At 46.4% G+C, this 25,309-nt stretch overlaps 1 protein-coding gene across 2 annotated transcripts in view; it reads right to left on the bottom strand.

The window, feature by feature from the left end:
- Positions 1–25,309, bottom strand: part of HK2 (hexokinase 2) — a 62,646-nt gene that overhangs the window by 21,007 nt on the left and 16,330 nt on the right. For both annotated transcript variants that reach the window (XM_060116812.1, XM_060116813.1), the window contains exons 2-4: positions 21,703–21,865; positions 5,335–5,483; positions 67–186 (exon numbers count right to left, since the gene is read on the bottom strand). In XM_060116812.1, coding sequence (XP_059972795.1) covers positions 67–186; positions 5,335–5,483; positions 21,703–21,865 — 432 coding nt within the window. The remainder of the gene's footprint in view (positions 1–66; positions 187–5,334; positions 5,484–21,702; positions 21,866–25,309) is intronic.

Raw genomic sequence — 25,309 nt, 5'->3', positions numbered from 1 at the left:
GAGTTCTTCCCAGTCCTCCCAGTCCAAAGAAGGAAGCAACAAAAGTGTCTGAAGAACTCATCTTACCTCGTCTAGCTTTGTTTGGAGACAGGGGAATGAGAAGGTAAAACCCAAAGGGAGCTTCTTGTCTTTGATTTGTAGCTTATCCATGAAGTTGGCCAGGCATTCAGCAATGTGGTCAAACAGCTAAGGGCACACAACACAGGAAGATGAGCAGGGAGGCAGAATAGCATAGAGATTAAGAGCATGGACTTTGGGCTCAGAAAGGAACAGCTTAGCTGAATGCGTGCAAGATATGTATCCCCTCTGAAGTTTTAATTTGTTCATCTATAAAATGGGGGTGATAATTGTACCTGCCCATGAGTTACCAAAAGAATTAAATGAGTCAATACATATAAGGACTTAACACTAGTTCGTGATTATTAAATATTGTCTTCCACGTAAACCATTTATCCAAACCACTGTCAAAATAACTGCATTAGGCAGGGGAAATCATGGCCGAAGCTAAGCAGAAAGTCATCACGAGCCCTGGTAACGGAATATCCTTTGGTGGCTCTGTCAGAGCCTCGCTTGACGTGGATGCACAGCTGACTGTCTTACCAGAAAGGGCAGCCCATCTCACTGCCAAGAAGTATTTTAGCATCCCTGTCTCTTGTGACTGGGGGAGGGGATGGGACATTCTCTGTTAGCATTCTATAAATGAACTTAACGAAAATAAATAACTTTTATATTTTTCCTCCACTCTAGAAAACCAATTTCCTGGGGGCAATTCCGAGAAGTTAGTTTTGTTTTCTAACTTCAGTATGGAACACCCAAGTGAGTCCACAAACAGCCCTGAAGATTAAATAGGGATTTATGGGTGGGCAGCCTCACAAGCGTCACTATTCTAAGGAGGGCCCAAGGTCCCTAGGAAAAATCCTAAGCCTAAGAAATCATCCAGACTTTCAATCTGCCCCAAAGCTCGCAGCCCCATGGCTTCCTTTTTGCCCACTCAACATCCCCAAAGAGAAATTGGTGACCATTCCAGAGACTGAGGCCAGGAACATTCTGGTGCAAAAAGTAAGCAAAGGTCAAAAAGACTGAGGAGCAGACATAGAGAATGGACTTGAGGACACGGGGAGGGGGAAGGGTAAGCTGGGACAAAGTGAGACAGTGACATGGACTTAAATATACCACCAAAAGTAAAATAGATAGCTAGTGGGAAGCAGCCGCATAGCACAGGGAGATCAGCTCGGTGCTTTGAGACCACCTAGAGGGGTGGGATAGGGAGGGTGCGAGGGAGACACAAAAGGAAGGAGATATGGGGATATATGTATGTGTATAGCTGATTCACCTTGTTATACAGCAGAAACTAACACACCGTTGTAAAGTAATTATACTCCAATAAAGATGTTAAAAAAAAAGAGAGAGAGAGAGACTGAGCAGATTCCAAGGGCCATGTTGACCAGATGGTAAAATCTAAAGGCCAAGGGAGGTGAAAGTGGACAACATTCCTTTCCTTCTCCAGGCAGGAGCAAGGAAGATTCCACTAAACCTGGGGTCCCCAAAGTGTGGTCCACAGCAGCATCACCATCATGTTACAAATGCAAATTCTAGGGCCCAAACCTAAACCTGCTGAATCAGAAGGTGTGGTAGAGCTCCAGGTGATCCTGAAGCAGTGGTTTGAGAACCACTGCACTAAACCACAAAAGTGTTTGCATTTATAAAGGACTGAGAGGCTTGGGGTGGCAGGGTAGACTGAGAGATGCACTGGCTCCCCAGATGTCTGGGGTATGCTCAGTAAGAGGCTAGGAAGACAAGACAAGCCCCTCCTAGAAGGGGACCAGCTCTAACTGAACTTCCCACATCGATCCTGTCTCTCTGTCTGATCATGTGCAAAATTAACCTCAGCTGATGCTGAAACTCTCAATTTCCAAACCAAAACATTCTCAAGAGCAAACACTGGGCAATGACAGGGCTCTCTCACTAAGAGGATCCCCAATGCGAAGTGCCAACTCCCTTGAGCAGAGATCAAGTATTTTAATGTGGAAATAGGGTTTCTAGACAGATACTCAGCAAGTTCTGTTCTGTTGGGAATTTGATCAGAGACAAAGTTTACAAGAGGGTTAAACAAATTCCCAGCACCTTCTTCCTGGTGCTCTAGTCAAAATGATCTTCAGTACAATAGTTTTTATCCAAAAAAAGGAAGTTGAAGAAGCTGTTCAAAGAGATAAGGCCAATCAACAGAGATGGGGGGAGGGATTGGAAAAAGTAAAATGGTTTCCCCTCAACCAGCCCTGATCACTGCTCTCTTTCCAATTGCACTACCAACAGGGGGAGGCAGAAAAAAAAAAAGAGAGAGAGACAGTGAAGAGGCGTTAAATAATGTGTTGCCCAATACAGTAGCCACTAGCTATCTGTGGCTATTTCAATTAATTAGAATTTTTAAAAATTAAAAAGTCCCTTCCTCAGTCACACTAGCCATATTTCAAGTGCTCAATACGACACGTAGCTAGTGGCTGCCTCACTAGACAGGGCAGATATCAAATGGTTCCACCACCGTAAACAGTTCTATTGGACAGTTCTGAGTTAGAAGAACCTACAGCTCTTTAAAAGAGGGTAAAAGGAGACTATCTGCTTCCTTTAAAGGAAGACTATATCCGTTTCAGTTAGCTGATGATCTAAGGATAAGATACTGGGAGAAACAGCTAACACCTTCCTGCCATAAAAAGGCTCAAAGAGCATCATTTTATGAAAGTAGAAAGGTTTCCTCTTCCTTATTGGTCTGAGAATCTGTTCACTCCCTTTCCCGCAGGAAACACCTTAAAAAATCTAAAGTGGCTGCTATTACCATTTGTAATTCACTGCTCTCATGTGGAAGTTCATGTGGCAGAAGACAGACTCTGCCCAGGGACCCACACTGCCCAGGTTCATAGATCTTCAAAAACTTTTGCAAGTTTTGAGTTTGGTGATTTGGTCTCGGTTTAAACTAAATTTTATTTTTTAAATCCATTTGTTTTCCTATAGTTAATTAAAAGATTGATACCTAATATTTTAAAAAAGAAAGAAAAAGGAAAAGATAGGAAAAAAAGCATCAGTAATTCCACCCCTAAAATAGCAACAATGAATTTCCTTCCAATCTTTTTACCAAATGTTTTCTGCTGCTTTTAGGACAATAGCATTCTTTCTCTTTCTTAGGATGGAATAAGCACCTATATTTTCTAGTTTTCTTTGTTTCATTTTTATATAGCATTTTTTTCCATTTATTTGAAGGATTCTTAATATCACAGTAGATTCATAGTTTCTTCCAGATGGGTCTCATAGATTCTTTTGGACTAACACATTTTGTTTCAGTATACTGGAGCCACGTGACAACCTCAGTGCAGCTCAAATCCCACTGTCCCAGAGACTCAGCCTCCCATGTCCAACACCAGCATTAAAACAAGGAAAACAGGTTTACCCTCAGGGCCACCCCCAAGGACATAAAAGGGTCTAAAAATATCTCCCCCATATGTCCTATTCATGGTCCAAAATTCCTTTCCCAGGTGGCCTGCTGTGGTGGGAAGAACAGTGCACTGGAAGTGAGAAGGTTCCACCTCCTCCAAGCTCTAAGGCTCAAGAGATGACCATGCAGGAAGAGCATCTTACTTAGATTTCATTTTCTCCATTCACTCTTTTATTGAGTACATATTAGGTATAATAAAATACAGCAGGAATAGCCAGCACTCAAGAGTGATCCCTAGAGCTATGAATGTCTTTGGTGATTCCTCTCCATGGACTGAGAGCAGCTGTAGTAGGAGTAGAAAGAACATCCCAAGGAAGCTTTTCTAGAGCAGGTGAAAGGGGACACCCAAGAGCAGAGAACAGTGGCTGGACCTGTGGCCATCACCCACCAACAAGCCAGATACTTCTGGTGTGGTAGCAATGAGCGCCCCCTCTGTAGGAAGGCTCTCCTGGGAGAACTCTTGAGAGGGAGAGCCCCAGAGGGCCTGCCCTGCAGGATCTCACATCTGCATGAGCACCAGCCCCTTTGGAGAGTGCTCCCTACTCTGGAAGCAGGGGCAGGTAGTAGGGACCCTGGACCACCATGTTGCCTAGTTCCAGGAAGCACCCATGGACTACATAATGTGGCCTAAACAGTGGAGCCTCCTGGAGTTGGACAAACACAGACTCCTGTCATATGGGTCTGACTTTGTGTCTAGCCTCTGGCCCCTCCCACCCCTGTAATCTAAGGCCAAGTCACTCAATCTTTCAAAGCCCAATTCCACATCCAGAAAATGGAGATAGTAGGAGAACCCAGCCTTAGGGCTAGTGTGAGGGTAAAATTAGGAAATCTATACAAAGCGCTTTCACTCAGCCTGACTCCTGTCAGCTCTTCCTCCTGACGGTTGCTCAGCCACTTCAACACAACATGTATTACTTTCTGTGGGCTGATATGTGTGTCTTGGTGGTCCAGTTGGACTTGAAGCCCTGGAGGGGGAGGACCAGGACTTTGATTCCCAGCAAGGATCAGTGGCCCAGGGTCCAGTAGATGCTCAACACACGTTTGGACACTATCATGACAGCAACGCCATCCTTGCTCGTTCTCTTCTAGCTATTACTGAGACGACTCTTACTTGGATTTCACATTTCTTCTCCATCCACTCTTTTTATTGTATGTGCCGAGTACAAAATGTGACTCTAGAGGTCACAGAGATATGGGGATGAGTAAGCATGATTTGGGGTCAGAGTGGAAGCACGCGGAGCCCACTGCAGTGCCAGGTAGAACAGACTCCCAGAAGCTGGATTTTAGTGTTTTCTCAACAGGCTCCCATTCCTGTGTGTAAAACCTCTTCTGTTTCAGAAAGCACAAAAAAGAGAGAGCAAATAACCCAAAAGGCAAAGAGGCAGGTTCCATTTCATGCAATGCTATGCTAACAACTGTGAGTCAGAGGGCTACAGAATGACCACCGTGGCAGGTGGCGGTGTCAAACCACAGCGGTGTACTCTACTTTACTTGACACTAACCATAGGTGTCCAGGTATATTGGCCCAGCCTCCTGGCAGCAGGCTCTCCTCAATAACCAGTGCCTGCAAGCACACCTCAAATGAGATGGAAAGTCAAAAGCTCTCCCACTAAAGCACCTCCAGACCCTGGGGCCTTGTGCACACACTCCCTGCCCTCTGGCCATGTGCACCTCTCCTGATGGAGGCCCCCCACCTAGCCTCCAGGCATGGAGGGGGACCACCCCGCAAAGAGAGGACAAGGAATGTGAGCCTCAGTGAAGATCTCCTCCCTCCAGACCACAGAGAAGGAGCAGTCTCCGCTCCTGTGGGGCCCAGAGCCCCAGTGGCCACTGCAAGCGACGGGTCATACCTGGGTGCCACTACCTCGCATGATGTCCTCGGGGATGGCGTAGATCTGGTTCTCCATCTCAACCTTCTGGAGTCCATTGTCTGTTACTTTCACCCAAAGCACACGGAAGTTGGTCCCTCCAAGGTCCAGAGCCAGGAATTCTCCATGTTCTGCAGAGAGACGGACCACTATTAGTTTGGGAAGGACAAGGTGTAACTGTTTCACAGAGACCAAAACTTAAAACCCAAGAATCCTGCCATAAACACTGGTCATCTCTGGGTGATGAGGTGGCCAGCGGGTCTTTTTTCTACACACTTTTATGTATTGTCTGATTCTTTTTCTTAATGCTAAACACTTCTATATTACTTTCAGAATTCACATAAAGAATCAGACAGTTTCACATCCATTGATAGGGTGCCCACCCCCTCACAAGAGCTATTTCCCAAGGGCTTTCAGACAAGTCCCCATCAAACTCACAGGGCCCATCAAGCCCTGCACCAGGAGAGCAGGCCTCAGGTTTTTGGGGGGTGTTTTTGTTTGTTTTTTTAAATTAATTAATTCATGTCTGGCTATGTTGGGTCTTTGTTGCTGCGCACAGGCTTTCTCTAGTTGCATCGAGCGGGGGCTACTCTTCATGGCGGTGTGCGGGCTTCTCATTGTGGTGGCTTCCCTTGTTGCGGAGCACAAGCTCTAGGCGCGCAGGCTCAGTAGTTGTGGCTCTCGGGCTCTAGAGCGCAAGCTCAGTAGCCGTGGTGTACAGGCTTAGTTGCTCCGTGGCATGTGGGATCTCCCTGGGCCAGAGCTCAAACCCATGTCCCCTGCGTTGGCAGGCAGATTCTTAACCACTGCGCCACCAGGGAAGTCGCCCAGGCCTCAGTTTTGTTCTTCATGGCCCCAGGACACCCAGCACGCTGCTACCAGCTTGTGGCCCCCGGGCCTTTTGCCAAATTGTGATCCCTGAACAAAATGTATTCTTTAATGTTTGCATACAGTGACAGCAACATCTCTTGGCAGGATGAGGGTCACATGATGGAGTGGGATGGGATCCAGCTGGCTATAAGTTAAGAGGCCTAGCAAATAAGTCACGTAGGTGCCCCCACCAATAAAAGATCCCAGGTGCTGACTTAAGAGTATATAAGACAAGAGTCAGGCCACTCAGACAAGCCACAAGGCTGGGGCAGAGCCGGGAGAAGGAGCCTCCACAGACACAAGTGGGTCAAGATCTTCAGGTGTCACCAGGAAGGTACAGTCCAGTCTCTCCAGGAAATAAGCAGTGCAGAACAGGAAACATCCAGATTCCAGACGATAATACCAGCTACAGGGACACGTGCCATCGTACAGCACAGAATGGAAGTGCTGAAGAGGCTCGGAGGCCAGAGCCAGGGCTGGGGCCCAGCGGGGCAGGCAAGGGCTGGGGAACAAGGCGGGCTCGTCCCCTCAGCAGCCTCTTCAACCAGTACCGCTCCACCAGTCTTCCAATGTCCTGCCGCACACCTTCTTGAAGGATACATGATTATTTCCGGGGGGGTTCACTTGTTGGCATGTTTGTCAACACTCGGCCCCTTTCCTGATGGAAGACTTGCCACTGAAGCAAGGGAGAATGGATCGGAGGGTCAGGAAAGCGCTCTGACTAAATGAAACAAGGATTTACTCTGACCCACTTCCTCTCAGCAGCAATAACTGTTTGGCCCTGAGAAAAGCTACATCTGCCCAGCTCCCTGAGGGCACTTACCCACACAGCCCCTACAGTCCAGAGGGGCAACTTGGGGTGGGCATCCTTCACCCGACATTCCATGGGGATTTGCCTCCACACAACAATGGCTTGCTGGTAACAATATACGGAGACTGGCTCTGGAGCCCACATTACCTGCATCAGAACCCCAGCCACTTTTTGGCCGTGGCAAATTCCTGAGCCTCTGAGCCTCAGCTGCTTCATCTCTAGAGCAGGAACATCATACCTCATGTGGCTGAGGTGAGGGGAAGAGCAGATAATGTGCGTCAAGTACCCAGCACAGTGCCAAGAACTCAGGACACACTAAATAAGTACTAGAAACTTTCCATCCACGCTCTCGGCAAACACTGCCTGACACCCACACTTAAAAGTCTCCCAGGCCCAGTGATAGGACTGCTTCTCAGACTGAAACAAGTAAAAGCAACATTCTCAGGGGAGACTGAAGAAACCTGTCCAAGGAAAGCCATTGAAATCTTCTCCAGTGACTTTAGCATTCCTCCTCGGGGGTACTAATTTTCCGTCCCTTCCCTGGCATCTGGAGGTCCCCCCAGCCCTCTAGCTACAGTCACTAGATAGCTTGGGTAACCTCAACACCATCTGGGGAGACTGCCCCTCTTGTGGCCACGGATGACTTTTCCAGGCACTTCAGTTCTGAGCCTCCCCTGGTAGTGGGACGTCAGCCAGTTTGTAGGGAAAACTATGTGTGGTTGTCATGGGCGATGAAAAGGAAAATCAAAGATGAACTGCCTGCATCAGCACTCTGCCCCAGGACACGTGAATCTGCTGAATCGGCACCCGTGGGGGATTGAGGCTGCCGAGGCTGCCCCTGGTTGGTCATGACTCAAGGCCAGCCCAGCTGGATTCACTGGAGAGGACCGCTCCATCAAGAATGGTGGTTTTGGGCCTCCCTGGTGGCGCAGTGGTTGAGAGTCCGCCTGCCGATGCAGGGGATGCGGGTTCGTGCCCCGGTCTGGGAGGATCCCATATGCCGCGGAGCGGCTGGGCCCGTGAGCCATGGCCGCTGAGCCTGCGCATCCGGAGCCTGTGCTCCGCAACGGGAGAGGCCACAACAGTGAGAGGCCCGCTTACGGCAAAAAAAAAAAAAAAAAAAAAAAAAAAAAAGAATGGTGGTTTTGCAGTGTTTGCTTATGGGCGGAAGGGAAACCACAAGGCATACCGTGCTGCTGAGAATTCCGTCCCCAGGAAGGAATGTCACTCTTTTCAGGCTCCACCAGATCAGACACTCCTCTGCATCCCTCCTCCCTGATGCTCCCTCCACAAACACACGTGATCACAACTACCACAGCCAAAGACTTTATTCCTTCCAGAGTCCAATATCTCTAAGGCAGGCCCAGCATCATGACTCCTGGAGCTAAAGCCTAAGGTGACCCCTTGGGACAGCGGATGGACCCCTACCCTAGTGCCTGCCTCTACACCACCCATGAGAGGCCCTGAGACAGAGAACCAGCAAGCTTTGCCTTGAATTCCAGCTCAGCCGCTTCACTACCTGCATGGCTTCTCTGAGCGTGTCACCTCAGCTGCAGAACAGGGCTCATAATGCCGACTTTCCCAGGGGTCACGAGCTTACGTGAAATACAGAACACAGTATGTGAATGTATCGGTACACCGTAAGCCATCAATAAACAGCGTTGCTGTCACTGTCATTACTCCTTTGGTTATGTGGCTCCTCTCCTATCCCTACCTACTCCTATCCTACTCCTGGCCCAGGTCCTACCTACACTGTCAACCTTCCGGGGCATCCCAGAAGCCCAGAGCAGAGAGTGTGTGATGTCGTGTGAAGGCGGATGGCACCTATGGGCCTGGGACGCTCAGACTGGACGTGCAGGAGCGAGGTTGTGGGGCAGGAGAACACGTCTACAGCAGGTTTCTTGAGTACACAGCCCCAGGGTGGACGACCCAGTAAGGTCCAGCGAGATCATTCTGCTGAATGAGTATACTTGGTATTTGAGGCAATGTATTAAGAAAACATCTCATATTGCATCTGCTTGTTGATGGTTCATTTATTAAACAAAATATTTGAGGAGACCGTAAGACCAGAGGTAAGATGTCTTTTATTGTTAAGCATGCTGTTATGTCTAGAAAACAATTTTAATACCTGATTTTTAAAATGTTCAAACAGCACAAAAGTGGAAAAAATGAAAAGCAAACATCTCTTCTCTTCTCCATGCCCCCAAAGGAACCATTATTAACGTTTCTTGAGTGTCCTTAGATACATTTATATTATCAAAACAGGGAAGACTGTTAACTGACACATTCTAAGAAAAGAGTTTGAATGGCTGGTTCTGAGGATTTATGTTTTTGATTACCAAAGATATTAGCAAATTAACTTCCTAAAAATTCCCTCCAAATTCCACAAAAACCAACAGGTGGGTGTCACTGTCACCAGTGTCCTATGTTATGCACAACTAATCTTTGCCAACCTCATAGGCCAAAGTGGCAGCTCATTTTTTTTTTTTTTTTTTTTTTTCTTTTTGCGGTACGCGGGCCTCTCACTGCTGTGGCCTCTCCCGTTGCGGAGCACAGGCTCCGGATGCGCAGGCCCAGCGGCCATGGCTCACGGGCCCAGCCGCTCCGCGGCATATGGGATCCTCCCAGACCGGGGCACGAACCCGTATCCCCTGCATCGGCAGGCGGACTCTTAACCACTGCGCCACCAGGGAGGCCCAGCAGCTCATTTTTTAAACTTGGTTTCTTTCCTTTGTGTAGGTTAGACATTTTGAATTATTGACTGGCATTGTGAATTCTTTCTTCTGTGAATTTTCTGCTCACATGTTTTGTCTTTTAAAAATATATATTCATTATTTTCTTAATAACATAAAAGAGCTCTTTGCATATTAATGGAACTAGTTTTGTTGGTTGTATATCTGCAATTATTTTTCGCCAGTTGGATATTTGTCTTCACTGCCCTTTCCAAATCTCTCCAGTTACTTCTAAATGTTGTCACCGCCACGGCTAAAATAAAAGAAGCAAGGTTTCACCATAGGTTTATTTAAAAGATCAAATTCATCTTATACTTTCTTATGTGACTTTTTGAAAAAAATGAAGCCCAGAACCCTGTCTTCATCTCTCTTGTCTCTGGGACACAGTTCAGACCTTCCCACTTGCATCTGGATTATTGTGGCAATAAAACAATGGAAAGACAGAGGCAGGTGTGGAGGAGGTTTAGTTAATTTAAGGCCCACCATGTAGATATTTTTAAAAGAAGAGAAATATGTTGTGTGATATTCATAAACATTATCTCATTAATCCTCAACAAGCCTATTGGACATCATAATCCCAATTTCCAGATAAGAAAACTAAGGCTCAGGTCAAGTAACTGAAACCAAGATTTAAATCCAAGTCTAGCTCTCTAGCAAAGTTTTCTACTGCAGTGAGCAAGAAGGCTGCTCATGAGAAAGTTGTCAATCCTCAAATAAGGAATTCTTTATTATTGGGACTTCCCTGGTGGTCCAATGGTTAGGGCTCCGCGTTTTCACTGCTGAGGACCCGGGTTCAGCACCTGGTTGGGGAACTAAAATCCTGCAAGCTGCGTGGTGTGGCAAAAAAAAAAAAAAAAAAAAAAAGGAATTCATTATCGATGCCAAGAGCATAAAACCCAGAGGTTGCCACAGGCTCTAAGCTGGCCTGGGTGGCAAAGGAAGTGATGCTGTGGTTCAGAAGCTGAGTCACTTAGTTAAGATCATACAGGGGTAAACAACTGCTGGATTTGACCCCAAGTTCATCTGACCCCAGCACCCGTGACAGTCCCTATGCACCTCACCCATATCTCTTGTGGTGCTGGTTCCTGGAAGCTGAGGATTACCTGACGCAGAATCTAGGATGGAAGCAAATAAGCCATAAAGTGATGAAAAATACAGCAAAAATTCCCTAATCTTTATCAGTAATTTGGCCCATCCCTCTGGGCCAAATGTTCTCAAACTTGAGTGGGAGGTGGCAGACACACATCCACTGGCAAGAGGTGACACACCCTTCTCCCCAAAGGAACCCAGGACCTACTAAGGCTTTTTGAGGCAGGTTTTTTTTGGTAACCGCAGATTGGTACCACCTCATACAATTATACCAAACCTCCATTCCCACCTTACTGGACACTCTCCAATCTCTCTCTGATGAAGGTTCTCCTAATTAAGAACATCCCCCTCCAAAAGCAGACAAAAGAAGAGGTAACAACCCTCTATCGAAAGGAAATAAGGGGGCTTTCCTGGTGGCGCAGTGGTTAAGAATCCGCCTGCCAGTGCAGGGGACACGGCTTCAAGCCCTGGTCCAGGCAGATCCCAAATGCCACAGAGCAACTAAGCCTGTGCGCCACAACTACTGAGCCTGCGAGCCACAGCTACTGAGCCCGCAAGCCACAACTACTGAAGCCCACGCACCGCAGTGAACAGTAGCACGTGCTCACCCCAACTAAAGAAAGCCCGCATACAGCAATGAAGACCCAACACAGCCAAGGATAAAATAAATAAATTAAAAAAATAGAAAAGGAAATAAGGACTCATAGTTAAGAGGAACTGGCGAGAGGAGTATTAGGTCTGGCCACCCTCCATCGAATTACCCAATGGTTAAGAGTCAAGTTGCTGGGCTTCCCTGGTGGTGCAGTGGTTGAGAATCTGTGTGCCAATGCACGGGACACAGGTTCGAGCCCTGGTCCAGGAAGATCCCACATGCTGCGGAGCAACTAAGCCCACACACCACAACGACTGAGCCCGCACTCTAGAGCCCGTGAGCCACAACTACTGAGCCCGCCCGCCACAACTACTGAAGCCCGCGTGCCCAGAGCCCGTGCTCCACAACAAGAGAAGCCACTGCAACGAGAAGCCCGCACACTGCAACAAAGAGTAGCCCCCGCACACCACAACTAGAGAAAAGCCTGTGCACAGCAAAGAAGACCCAACGCGGCCATAAATAAATAAATAAATAAATAAATTTATTTATTTTTTAAAAAAGGATTCAAGTTGTTCCCCCTGGCAGAGTGTTTGCTGACTCATCTCCCATCCTGGACTACCATTCTGCCCACTCGCAGTGGGGATCTTATCAAATACATACGGTCAGCAAGATAAAGGGGTTTCAGTTTCTCCTGGGAACTCACCTGTCCCAGGGAAAGGCTGAAGAGGACTAAAATGGCATCTAAGAAAGTAACCGCCTGAACGTGATAGTCACTGTCATCTCGGTTGATGGGACATCACTAATGTATTTGAGCAGGCCATAACTCCAGCATTAATCAAGTCACCCACTAACAATGTCCACGCAGTGTGTGAGGGGTGAGGGCCAGATGAATTTCCCAACAGTCTATTTTCAATCACTAGGTATTTGCCACTAATTAAAATAGATCACCACCTGTTCCTCCCATCAGGCGCTCAGAGCAGTGTGCCAGCCAGTGTACAAAGGAAGACTTGTGAACAGAACAGGTCCGGTTTGGTTTTGCATTTTTAAGCAGCAGTGCCCTTTTCTCGAAGGCAACTGTGTCCAGAAGTAGCAGAGCCCTCCCTGCCTTGTTCAGGTAGAGCCAGAGCCCAGTCCCTCACCCCGGGCAGGGCTTCTTCAGAGGCCTCCTTTAAACAAACAGCTTTGATGCAGCGTTCCCAGAGCTCTGAGGATCCTTGAAGGTGCCATAGTGCCTGCTAGCACTCCGCGACAGACGGCTAAGAATGTATGGCATGGACTCCAATTGAGAGGCGACTAAAAATCTCTAGGTCTTGAGTAGGTAATCCAGCAAAACTAACTTTGCCAGACACAGGTTTCAAGGTACGTATTTCCCAAGTACCTGGAAACACCACAGTCACTACCACTTCTGGCAGCCTCTTTTTAAGTTCCAAGATTTTGGATACTCCATTATAGTACAACAACAAGATGCTGAATGCCAAAATGTAGAAACAGAGAAACATAAAGCTGCTTCAGTTGAAGGGAGGGGCCTGGAGCACATACCACTTTGTAAGTGGCCCCCAAAACTCCCAAAACACCATCAGAAAGCACCACCCTGCTGCTTTTACACTCAGGAAATGTTTCTTAAGCTCAAAATATGTGCCACTCACAGAGAAATGTTATACTAGCTTTACAGATGTGAAACCACTCTTCAAAGGATTAAAATATGATTATCTTTCAGTACTGTGTAGGCGTTGAGTGTGTTAAGATTTTCAGGCAGGCCAACATGGGTTCAAATCCCATTTTAACATGTATTAGCCATATAAATACAGGTAAATTATTAGAAATCTGATACTCAGATTTCATCATCTGTTAAAAGGGTACAGTCATAACCTCCTGTCTAACCAGCACCTCCCCATTACTCACCAGGATACAGAGACACAGACACACAGACACACAGTCTTTGGTCAAGAATCAATGCAATGAATGCGTAAGGTGTTTGGAACAATGCCTGGTGTATATAAAATGTTTAATAAACTCCAGTTACCACTATATGGAGGCTATTTATCAATACAATCTTCATTTTATATTGTAGTCACCATATAAATCCACTTATTAATTTGCATGTATGTGAGCTATTGATCTATGTCTCCACTACATAGCTGTTGATACAATGCTGAGCAACCAAGATAGGGCTCCTTTCAGGGTAAAGGGCTCCTTTACCAGCCTCCATGCACCCTATCACCAGCCTAGTCTCTCTTTATCATGTCATGTGCTTGCATTATATGACCTAGTATCATTTCCTTTATGATGATAAATGATATCCTTATGTCCCCAATAATTTGCACTCTTCAAAAGTGGGGCACAAGGCTGCTCAGCACATTGCTGCCCCAGAGAGGACCAGCCTCAGAGGGGACTCTATTGAATGAACTGAACAGCTAGGTCTGAGTTACAAATAGAAGAATGAATGTATTGTGCTAGCAGTGTTGGGGGCCTCTAGTGATATGCCTAAGGGCCCAGGCTTTGGAACACAGATGGCTGGGTTCAAATCCCAATGCTTCTACTTGCTCATTATGTGACTTTGGGCCAAGTTGCCTAATCTCTCTAAATCTAGTTTCTTTTTCTCTAAGACAGTGTTTATGATGTCTACCATTGAATCACTGTGAGAATTAATGAGATAGCTCAAATATAGTGCTTAGCATAGTACCTGGCATTTATAAGCCTACATTTTGAAATTATCATGATCATCATCATCATCATTCCCTGCTCTCGAGGGAATGAAGTCTAGCTAGAGGGTAGAGATACATTCACCTGTAAAAAAATAATTCACAATTCAGGGAAGTGGGGAAGTATCAAAAGATCAATACAGCAAAGGCTTCATCTCGCTCTGCCTTAAGACACGTTTATATCTAAACAATCTTGCCAAGACAATGAGGGCAATAAAGATACTACAAAGATAATTTATTTCTAAACTGGAACGCTGGAAAAAAAAAACTTGTTAAAAATGTAAATTATTTATTAAATAAATAAATAAATTGGCATGCTGGAATATTTGTAGAATTTTAGTTGGGTCTACTTGAGCTTCTGATTATAATGGTACAAAGTCAATCCATATTTTTGGTCAATTTTAAAAGATAATAATCTGATTTGCTCCAGAAACTTTTGTTCAGCAACATGAGCCAATGTAAAGCATGAATCTTAGGGCCTTGGAGTCAAGAATTCCTATGCTCAAAGTCCAACTCTGCCACTAACTGTATGCAGGTGACCTTGCAATTTCTTTTAGCCTCAGTTGCCTTATTTTTAAATTGGAAATGTCTCTCTTGTAGAGTTTTCATGGAGAGTAAAACAGATTGTTTACATAAACAGATATCATGGGTGGTCATTAAATGATATCAGCTATTCCTGCATTTCCCCTTAAGACGGAACTGTCCTCTGAAAGCCAGATACCTTGTGATGTGTGTAGTGGGCCCTCTGACAAGGCTGTGATTGGGGCTGGTACTGCAATCACATGCATAATCCAGCTTAGGTTAGGGCTGCCTACAGAGAGGTCAAGATGGTGAGATTCCTGACAGATACAAATAAACATTTTCTCTATTCAACTCTGCACTGCTAAAAACAAAAAGGGTTGGGGGGAGTCACAGACAATAATTATTGGGGCAAGTGGAACTCTCACACAGCATTGGTGGGAGTATAAAATAGCTCAACCACTTTGGAAACCAAAGTTCAAACCACTTTGGTCTGGGAGTTTCTTATAAATTAAACACATCCCAAACCCTATGACCCAGAAATTCCACTCCTAGTTGTTGACTCAAGAAAAGGAAGAAAACAAAAACATATGTCCACAAAGAAACTTGTGCAAGAATGTTTATAGTAGCTTTCATCAAAAACTGGAAACAGCCCAGGTGTCCATAGAATTCATGTCATATAGGATTCCGATCACACCTCAGAATCGGGAACCAAAAAGGAACTACTGATATACACAACACGGATAAAGCCCACATTTTGATGGGTAAATGAAGCCTTGCATAAAGAGTAAATATTATATGATTGTATATATGGGAAGTTCTAGAACAGGCAAAACAAATACATGTGGAAAATTTAAAACAGTGATTACTTCTGGGGGTTGGGGACAGGGACTGCCTGGGAAGGTGCAGCAGGGAGCTTCCTGGGCTGATAATGTTTTCTATCTTGATAGGGGTTGTATTAAACAGGTATACGTATTTGTCAACTCATCAGATGATATTTAAGATTTGCATCTCGTACGAAATTTTACAACAAAAGAAAAAAGAGCAAATATTGAACTCTGGTTAATAATGGGCCTGCTGAAGTTCTGGGGTTGAAATGAGCTGATTTCTGCAATTTACTTTGCAATGCCTCAAATAAAACAAGAGGGACTGATGGGAGGAAGGATAGAGGAGTGTGATAAAACAAATCTAGTTAAAATATCAATGTAGACTCTAGGTAGTCTGTATATGGATGTTCATTATACAATTCTTTCAACTTTTTTAAACTGTCTTAGAGAAAAAAACAAATAAGGAGCTTTTTTTTTTTTTTCTTTTTTTCTTTTTGCGGTATGCGGGCCTCTCACTGTTGTGGCCTCTCCCGTTGCGGAGCACAGGCTCCGGATGCGCAGGCCCAGCGGCCATGGCTCACGGGCCCAGCCGCTCCGCGGCATATGGGATCCTCCCAGACCGGGGCACGAACCCGTATCCCCTGCATCGGCAGGCGGACTCTTAACCACTGCGCCACCAGGGAGGCCCAAGGAGCATTTTTTATGTACATACCAGCTGACACCAAATTCAGTCACCTAAGTAAGATATTCTTGGATCATTTACAGTTTCATTTTTATCTGTGCCAGCTATGTTTCTTTGCACTGCATGGTCCACACAGTCTACGAAGCACAGATATTTTAAAATCAGCCCCCACAGGGTTCTGACTGGTGACATTCTCTTTCTTCTCACAGAGAGCTCAAACCATAATTTGGAAGTTCATATATCATGTGTGTAATGGAAGCCTCCATCATAAACGAATGGCCTGAAACTTCCTGAAGTCTCTCCCACATTCTCTACCAGGTCTTTGATTACCATTAAATAGCTGAGACCTGATTTATGAAAGCTGGAACCTGGCCCTTGCTCCAAAATGCAGGGAGGGCCTCCAACGATGGGGATGAACCCTCATACCTGCTCCCTCCAATCAAAAGGACCTGGGAGATTCACTCACCCTCTCTCAGTAAAATCGGTGTTGGCTGTGAGTCTTGCCACGGTGGCTGCATAGAATTGGGTTTACAACACACATGGGAAGGTTACATAACCGATTCCCCCTTAATTCTCAAAGAGCCAACCCTCTGATGTTTCTTCTTTTTACAAATGAGAAAATGGAGGAATAGGGCATAAATGAACTGCTGTAAAGCACACAGCTTGAATTCAAACCCTTTTAAACCTAGAATTCTGATCTTCACCCCTCACCACACACTGCCCTGAAACCACCTCTCACCCCTGGCAAGAAAGAGCCAATTTTACAAAGGTCTGACCAGGACAAAACTGAGTAAGGAGCGTTTAAGACAGTGGCTTTCACACTGCAAGCTGAAAAAGAAATTAGTGAGCCCTGACTAGAGACAGTTTTAAAGTACAGAAGATAATAGATCTGGGGCTTCCCTGGTGGTGCAGTGGTTAAGAATCCGCCTGCCAATGCAGGGGACACAGGTTGGAGCCCTGGTGCGGGAAGATCCCACAAGCTGCTGAGCAACTAAGCCCGTGCACCACAACTACTGAGCCTGAGCTCTGGAGCCTGCGAGCCACAACTACTGAGCCCACATGCCACAACTACTGAAGCCCACACGCCTAGAGCCCGTGCTCCACAAGAGAAGCCACTGCAACGAGAAGCCCGCACACCGCAATGAAGAGTAGCCCCCACTCGCTGCAACTAGAGAAAGCCTGTGCGCAGCAACGAAGACCCAATGCAGCCAAGAATGAATGAATGAATGAATTTTTTTAAAAAGAAGATAATAGATCTGTCACATTCAAGAATAAACATTAGGCTTTCCTGGTGGCGCAGTGGCTGAGAGTCCGCCTGCCGATGCAGAGGACATGGGTTCGTGCCCCGGTCTGGGAAGATCCCACATGCCGCAGAGCGGCTGGGCCCGTGAGCCATGGCCGCTGAGTCTGCGCGTCTGGAGCCTGTGCTCCACAACGGGAGAGGCCACAACAGTGAGAGGCCCGCGTAGAGCAAAAAAAAAAAAAAAAGAATAAACATTAGTTCCTGAAACTTGTTTTGGTTGTATATCAACATTCATATGTATGTGTTTCTTGCTGTGAGTATGTAGTCCAAAAAAGTTAGAGAGCCACTGACTAAGTCCCTTTAGAGCAGAGGTTTAGATATGAGGTTTAACTTCCCAGATATGAAAAAGTAACACTGGAAAGGGCTGAGCAAGGTTCTGAGGAAGGCTAGCCTGCAGCAGGCACCACTTGAGCAAGGCCTCTAGCCTTCTGCAGAAGAGAAGCACAGTCACCAACAGCAGCAACAGTGCCGGGACTGCGGCCTTGGCCAGCAAGCAGATGCACCAGCCAAGCCTCACAGGCTGTATGACCACGTCCAGGGAAAGGCAGTGGTCCCTGCACACAACCGCTCTCGCGTTTCTCCTCTCAGCACTTCACTGGGGTGCCAATAAAAAGAAGAATGTTCATTGTTGACAGGCTTTATCTAGTGAAGAGTCACTGGCCCTCACTGCCACACTCCACAGCACACAGCCCAACTAACAAAATACAAAACTCAAAACCTTGATGTTGAGCACTTTCAATTATATTCCCTCAGGCTCCCCTCCCAGTTCCATTTTCTTTCTCTCTCTCCAGAAGCAACCCCTATCATTTATCTGGTACACATTTTCCAGTTTATATCCTAACAATTTTAGGATGTGTGTGTGTCCATGAGCAACATAGAGCATTACTTGGAGAGGACTTTTTAAAATAATATTCAACTACTATGAGGTACATGTCCTTCTGCAATTTTTCACTCTTTGTTTTTTAAATGTATCCATATTTATACATGGTCATTTTTGTAACATGCTATATTGTATCCCATCACACGCACAGTCTATAAACGGTTCCCAGTATGCTGTCATTATAAGCGGCACTGGCATGAACATTCTCAGACCTGTCTCCTCGAGTTCACATGGGAATCTGTTCAAGGTATAGTTGGAAGTAGAATTGCTAGTTGTCATATACATATATTTTCAACTTAACTAGTCACTGCCAACCTCACACTCCAGGTGAAACACTACCAATAGCTCAATACATAGCCTTGAGACTTTACACCCCTGTACACACATATATACATAGATGTGTATATATATATTCTGTAAAATCACACACGTGATTTTACAGAATATGAATTTACATAAATCTATCTCATGCTTTATGATGCATTGCAGAGGACTGTTTTCTGCATTAATTGACCAGTGCCCAACTGATGGACATTAAAGGGTTTTTCCCTCATTACAGTAAGTCAAGGAACTTTGTGCATAAATACACTGACACGCTACCTCCAGGACATGTGTAGAACAGACCAGGACTGCTGGATCCACCTCTTATTTTTACAAAGGAGAAAAGGCTGAGTCCCAGAGACCTGGGATGAGGAGCTGGCCCACAGCAAATGAGGAATGAAAGGGCTGGGGGCCCCATTTCCTACAGTCTGGTCTCTAGTACTCTAGGGGGCACCTGCTCTGCTTAAGTAAATAAAACATCCCAATACACAGTATTCCTTTCACACGCTGTCTCCGTTTACACTGTAGAATCTGAGGTTATAAAGAGGTACTCTGGGTATCACAAAAGTCATGTAAAATCTCCCTGCTTCTGTGTGGAAAGAAGATCAGGCAGACAAGTCTTGCACCAGGACCCTCCCACCCCGAGAAGCCTACAGGAGTCAGCCTCTGGCGCCTGTCCTCAGTCCAGGCAACTCAAATGCATAGAAGCCAAAATCATGCCTGCTGCTCCACTGTGGGTAGAGATGGGACAAAGACAGGCTCCAAGGACTCTGGCCCGAGGTCAGGGAAAGAGACTCAATGACCACACAATACAGCAACGGATGCAAACTCTAAGAGGCAGTGGGAGGTCTCCATGCTCCAATCTCAGGAAAACAATGCGAATAGAAAAAGTTGGCCCCATACCTAGTTCTCCCCAACAAACTTACTCACTTAAGTAAGTAATTACAAACTTAATCCAGGCCAGACATCCACTCCCAACCCCATTTCAAAAAATTTCCACTGAGCATATGCGTCCTCTGGTCCTGAGTGTACAGGCTCACACGTGCACATACACACATAATGTATCAAGTTCAGTCTTGATGCCTGGCGTTTGGCATATATGAGTTTGAATCCTGACTCAGCTTCTCATTAGCTATATGACCTTAGGCAAGTTATCTGACCATCCAGGCTTCCAACTCCTCATCTTTAAAAAAAAAAAAAAAAAAAAAAAAAGTACTTAAAATTTGTACCTACCCTATAGGGTTTTGTGAAAAGTAAATAAGTTACTACATGTAGGTGCTCAGAAAAGCTGTTAGCCCATAATATATATTTCGAAAATATTTAGGATACTTGCTTAGTGCTAGTGCCTGAAATAAAGACAAGGTCCCTGGTCTTAAGGAGCTAGTAAATTTATCAGAATGTCAAATAAAAACAGTAAAAGCAGGTGTGGCTGCCAGTCAGAGGGAGTGATAGGTAGTAAATGTGCCATTCTAGAGGGCACATGAGGGGTATCCGACAACTGGAGGAGGCCCCTCACCTCAAGAAGTTCTTTGAAGGGCTGAGACACACACTCTCAGAACAATCCTGAACAAGGTCACACCCTCAACGTTGGGTTCTAAGGCTTTAGCAAACACATACTTCTTTTAGAAATTGTAGAAAGGTACAAAATCTTGTTAGACGAACAGGTCCCCGAAGGCTCTCAAGCAAGTAAGCCTCAGGGACACAGACGTGACGGAAACACTGAAGGCATGTGGGGCAGACAAGCCTGTCCTGTGCCTTTCCCCGCCCGCCCCTCCCCAGGGATTCTCTGCGGATGCAGATGCTTCATCAGCGACCAGGAAGCATTTTGGACTTCTGTCGTCCCTCCGGTTCTCAGACTCTGGGCTTCCTGGTTCCTCCATCACCCTGGCAGCTGCCCCCTGGGCTCTTTCTCTCACCCTCTATATATAGCCATCCCACACCCTTCGCCCCTCGTGGCCCCAGAGGTACCTCATCTCTAAAATGGAGGGTTGTCATGAGGATTAAATGAAACAAACTGTGTGAAAGTGCTGGCACGACTTAGTTCCGTCCCCTTCTCTGAGGATGTTGCCACCCCTGGGCAGCTGGGCTCAACACCCTGGCATCACCTTTGAATCCTCTCTGGCCTCTGTCCGCTACATTCCACCAGGACCATGCCCTTTGCTCTACAACCCACCCATCACCACCCCCCTCCCCCATGCTACATAAACTGCTGATGATGTGCATTACCAAGACAGTTCTGCTCACACCCCTCAAAAACTTTCAGTGACTCCCCAATGCCTATTACTGAAGAAAGACTCAATGTTTCAGGTGTGCATGCAAGGCCTTCTGAATCTAGCCCCAACCCACCTTCCAACTTCAGTCTCCATCAAGTCCCTTTTCTCCAGTTTAATTAAATCACTTGCTGGGCGGTGCATCATGAAATAGACTCTGTATCCAAATAAGGGGATAACACAAAGCTTGACAGGTTTGAATTGCACAGTTTCAGAGCCTTTAATACCTTAATATGTACCATGTCTCTTTCACATTCTTCCAACTTTATTTGGACTTCTAGTAGTCTTTATTCATGGAGTTCAAAACACAGTCTAGAACAATCTATACCACACTGTTTCTGCAACAAGTCTGTGGAATGTGCCAGTTAGATGGGCCCGAGAGTGACTGACATGGCCTATGGCCGTGACCATATTAGGCACGTTTGTTATTCATCACTTTCATTGTGTGCAATCTCAGTGAAGCTGTAAAATCCCAAACTGAGCCAAACAGCCTTTCTCAGCACATGGATGGGAAACAAATGGCTGATAGCAGTACCCCGGAAGGCTGACGAAGATTTACTTCTCCCTTGACTGCCAGGACTTCCATTCAAATCCCTGCTTAACCCTTGCTTAAGTTAACAAGGGTTGGCTTCTGAGGCTTGAAACCAAAGAACCTTCACTGTTGTATATAGTTCCTTGGGTCCCTAAGCAAAGTTACCCAAATCTCTCCCAGGCAATGGAGCACCCAGAGCCTTCCCCCAGGGGTATAGTACCTGTCCCATCTGGAGTAGACCTCACAAAGGTAGGCAGCATTTTTACTGAAGAAGTGGGGTGGGTGGTAGCTCCAAGCCCTTTCTCCATCTCCTTGCGGAACCGCTTAGCGATCTCCAGAAGGGTCTCATCAGAAAGACGCATGTGGTAGAGATACTGGTCAACCTGAAAGAGGAAAATGAGGGCAGCAACCTCTATGTTAAATGGATTATGGCATGCATCTACATCATGGAACATCACTCAGCTCCTCAAAAGGATAAAATCTGTTATGTACGGAAGGTTATTATTAAAGACCGTTTAACCAGACTCTATGACAGGACTTGTCTTTAAAAAAAGAAAAAAAAAAAAACTAAACTAAAAATTAAATTTTATTTCTGGAGAATGTTAAGGACCAGGGGAAAGGCCAATTAGGGAAAAGAAGAGTTCTTTTCAGAAAGGTTGAGTTTAAACGCCTATGGCAACATACCTGGAGCTGGGGTTCATTACTGGCCCTCACCTCTTGTCCTGCCCCACACTCGTAAGGCCAGTCACACCAACCCTATTACCCCTCACCGCAGGCCAAGCAGCCATAGCTTCTTGCCTGGACTAATAAAATCCCCAATTCTACAATACTTTTACCTCTTCCATCCATTTTCCATCCCCAGACAGACTACTATTCCCCTGCTTAAAGCCTTTCAGTCTTCCCATTGGCACCAAACCCTAAATCCTTCCAAGGCCCTACCTATATAGCCAGGCCTCTCCCACTCCCCATCTCACTGTGTGCCTCTGCACTCCTTGTGCAGATCAGCCTTGGTTCAGTCCCCCAGCTCACCCAACTTGCCCTTCCCTGCCTAGAAGACCGTCCATGCCCCACAGCTCCTCACCCCGCCCGTCATCTGCGGGTCCCTCACCAATCCTTCAGGCCTCTCTGCACGGAGGCCTTCTCTATTCTCCCTAATAAAACAATCAGGCTTCACTGTTTTTTCTGCACACTCAGACTTTTCCCTTCACAACACCATCCCCAATTTGGAAATACATATTGATTAGTGTCCAAATCATAAGCACCAAGGGCAAGAAGAACCATGACTATTTGTTCACCTTGCATCCCTGGAGCCTAGCACACTGCCTGACACATTAACAGAGGCTCGATACACGAGGTAAAGCAACCTCCCCCAACCTCAGAGGCAGAGGCAGCTCACCCTAGTCATTTCATTTATCTTGCTTCCGACATAAATTTACAAGAACTTTTCCCCGATTTAACACCAGGAGAAGGAAAAACAACAGAAGTCCCCCTCAGACAGTCTGTTTCTTGAAAGCTCTCATCTGCCCCGGCTATGGATATTCCCAGTTTTCTCCTATCAGGAAAACGTCTGATAGAAATCCATCCAAGGAGGCGCACAAGTTTCCACAATATCCCTGTTCTCAGCAGCAGTGTCCAGGACAGGTAAGGCTGCTGGCCACAAAGGTAGGAGTACAATCAGGACCCTTGGACCAGGTCATAGCTGTGCCCTCAAGGTATGAGGGTGGTGGTCCTGGTACTCCCAGCCTCATCAGTAGACTGGGGGACCAGAAGGGACCCTGGTCTTCCCAGCTTCAAAACTCCAGGATTCCCAAGGGCAAAGCTTGGCCAATGACCACTACCACTGCTTGTCATGCAGGGTTTTAAATCTTCAGAAATGAGGATTTCCCCAAATTCCCTTGCTGCCAGCTTTTATTAAAGAGCTACAGCAGACATCTAACTCCATTGGTCTAAACCAGGACGACTCCAACCATCCATTCTGTTTTCTGATTTCAGGCTCCTGGCACCTCGACTGCCTTGAGCCCACTGTCTGCCTTAGCCTCCTAGGGCTGTGGGGCACCAGCCCCCACCCCAAGCTGGGTCACTGATCTGGGCTTCCTACAATCCTGGGGAGCCAGGGTGCTCCTGAGGAGGCTGGCCTCCCCCACAATGACATCTGAGGCTCCCAGGAGGAAAAAGCATACAGCCTCAGACAAGTTCTCTCCCTATTAGTGCAGTGGGAGACAAATTGCTGGAGACTCTGAGCCCAAGGCAACTTAAATCACCCCAGAGGCCTCCTGTTCCAGACCCAATGACGCCTGGGCTGGCCCAGGAACACTACATTATGGCTTACGCATCTCAGTGCTAGCATACAAAGTCCCAGCCACCAGACCAGAGGCTAATGCCAAGCCACGTCCAGGTACAGCCTGAGAGGCCCTCAGAGGCAACAGTAATAACAGCAAACCCTTCAGCAAAACCTGTTTTCAAGGTTTTATACCCATTAACTCATTTAATCCTCATAACAGCCCTGTGAGGTAGGTAGTGTTATCTCCTCCGTTCTACCAAAAGGGAAAGGCAACATGCCCAACATCACACAGGTGCAAAAAGCTAAGCCAGGACTGGACAGGGCAGCCCAGCTCATCTGTGCTCTTGTCTGCTCTGCTTGACGAACGCCCCTCTCTGCTGAACAGCAGGGTCTATACAGGCCCAATGGCACTGCAGCACATTCAGGCTGGCCATGTCCACTAAAAGGCCATCTTCTATTCCAGCCATCCCACCACACAGATATGAAGGGCAAACAGGGGAGGGCATGGCCCATGGGGCTGCCCTGGCAGATCAGAAGGCAGCAGACATATCTCTAGACACTATCATGAGTTTGACACATGACTAAGTTGGAGCTCCCACATTACTACTTTCCCAAAGAGAAGAGAGGCCCAGAGGCCCTCACTGCCACCCACCCCCACCTCCATGGATGCCTCCGGATGTTGCAAAGGAAGCAAGAGAGCTCCTGTGTGGGAAAGCAAAGCCTGTACTGCCTTGTTAAGAGGCCGCACCGTCACTTCTTGGAGTGTGAGGTCATGGGCACAGAAGGGCAGATATGGAATGGCCATAGCTCTACAGCGGCCATGCGTAACTTAACTCTGACGTTTAAACTGCTCCAAGGCTTGTTGGAAATCCAGTCCTAACTCTCAAAGAACCTAACAAGCTAAACAGTCAGACTTTACTCAAATCATGTTGCCCTTTACCCAAGAGATTATAATCATCTTTCAGTGTTCAGTGACAGATGAAAACGATGATGATGATGATCGTTACAGTAGCTAAACATCTACCAAGCATTTCTTACCTGCCAGAAGCCATCCTATGGGTTTACTGACTTGACTTCCTTGTTCTTCTGTAAAACTTCTACATCCCTGTCTTACAGGTCACTTGGTGAGGGGCAGAACTAGGATTCAAACGGAGGCGTCTGGCTCTAAAGCCAGGCCCTTAGGACCACCACCGTCGCCTTTCCTGTGGACCCTCTTAGTGCGGGAGGGCACTCTCTGCCCTGTAGTTTCTTGGATGACCTCAGTGCTTTGATTTCCTCTCCATCAGATGAGACTAAGAGAAAGGAGATGGGACATCTATGAAAAATGTAACTGTAGCACCTTGGTCCAAACTTCTTCTCTTTGGGCCATGATGATGGGCATGATGATGCATCCTCCCTGAGTTTCTTAGGGCCACTCAGGAGGGGATGATTAACCACCTGATGTTACAGCTTCCTAAACACACCACTGAGGCCCACCTAGCCTTGGTCAGCACTGCTGCGTTGACTGAAGGGTGGCCAAGGGCAGGAGAAGTTAGAAACAAGAAGC

Source organism: Mesoplodon densirostris, chromosome 14 (genome assembly GCF_025265405.1).
Source record: "Mesoplodon densirostris isolate mMesDen1 chromosome 14, mMesDen1 primary haplotype, whole genome shotgun sequence".
NCBI lineage: Eukaryota > Metazoa > Chordata > Mammalia > Artiodactyla > Ziphiidae > Mesoplodon > Mesoplodon densirostris.
Note: the sequence above shows the minus strand (reverse complement) of the source record. Positions and strands in the feature narration are given on the sequence as shown.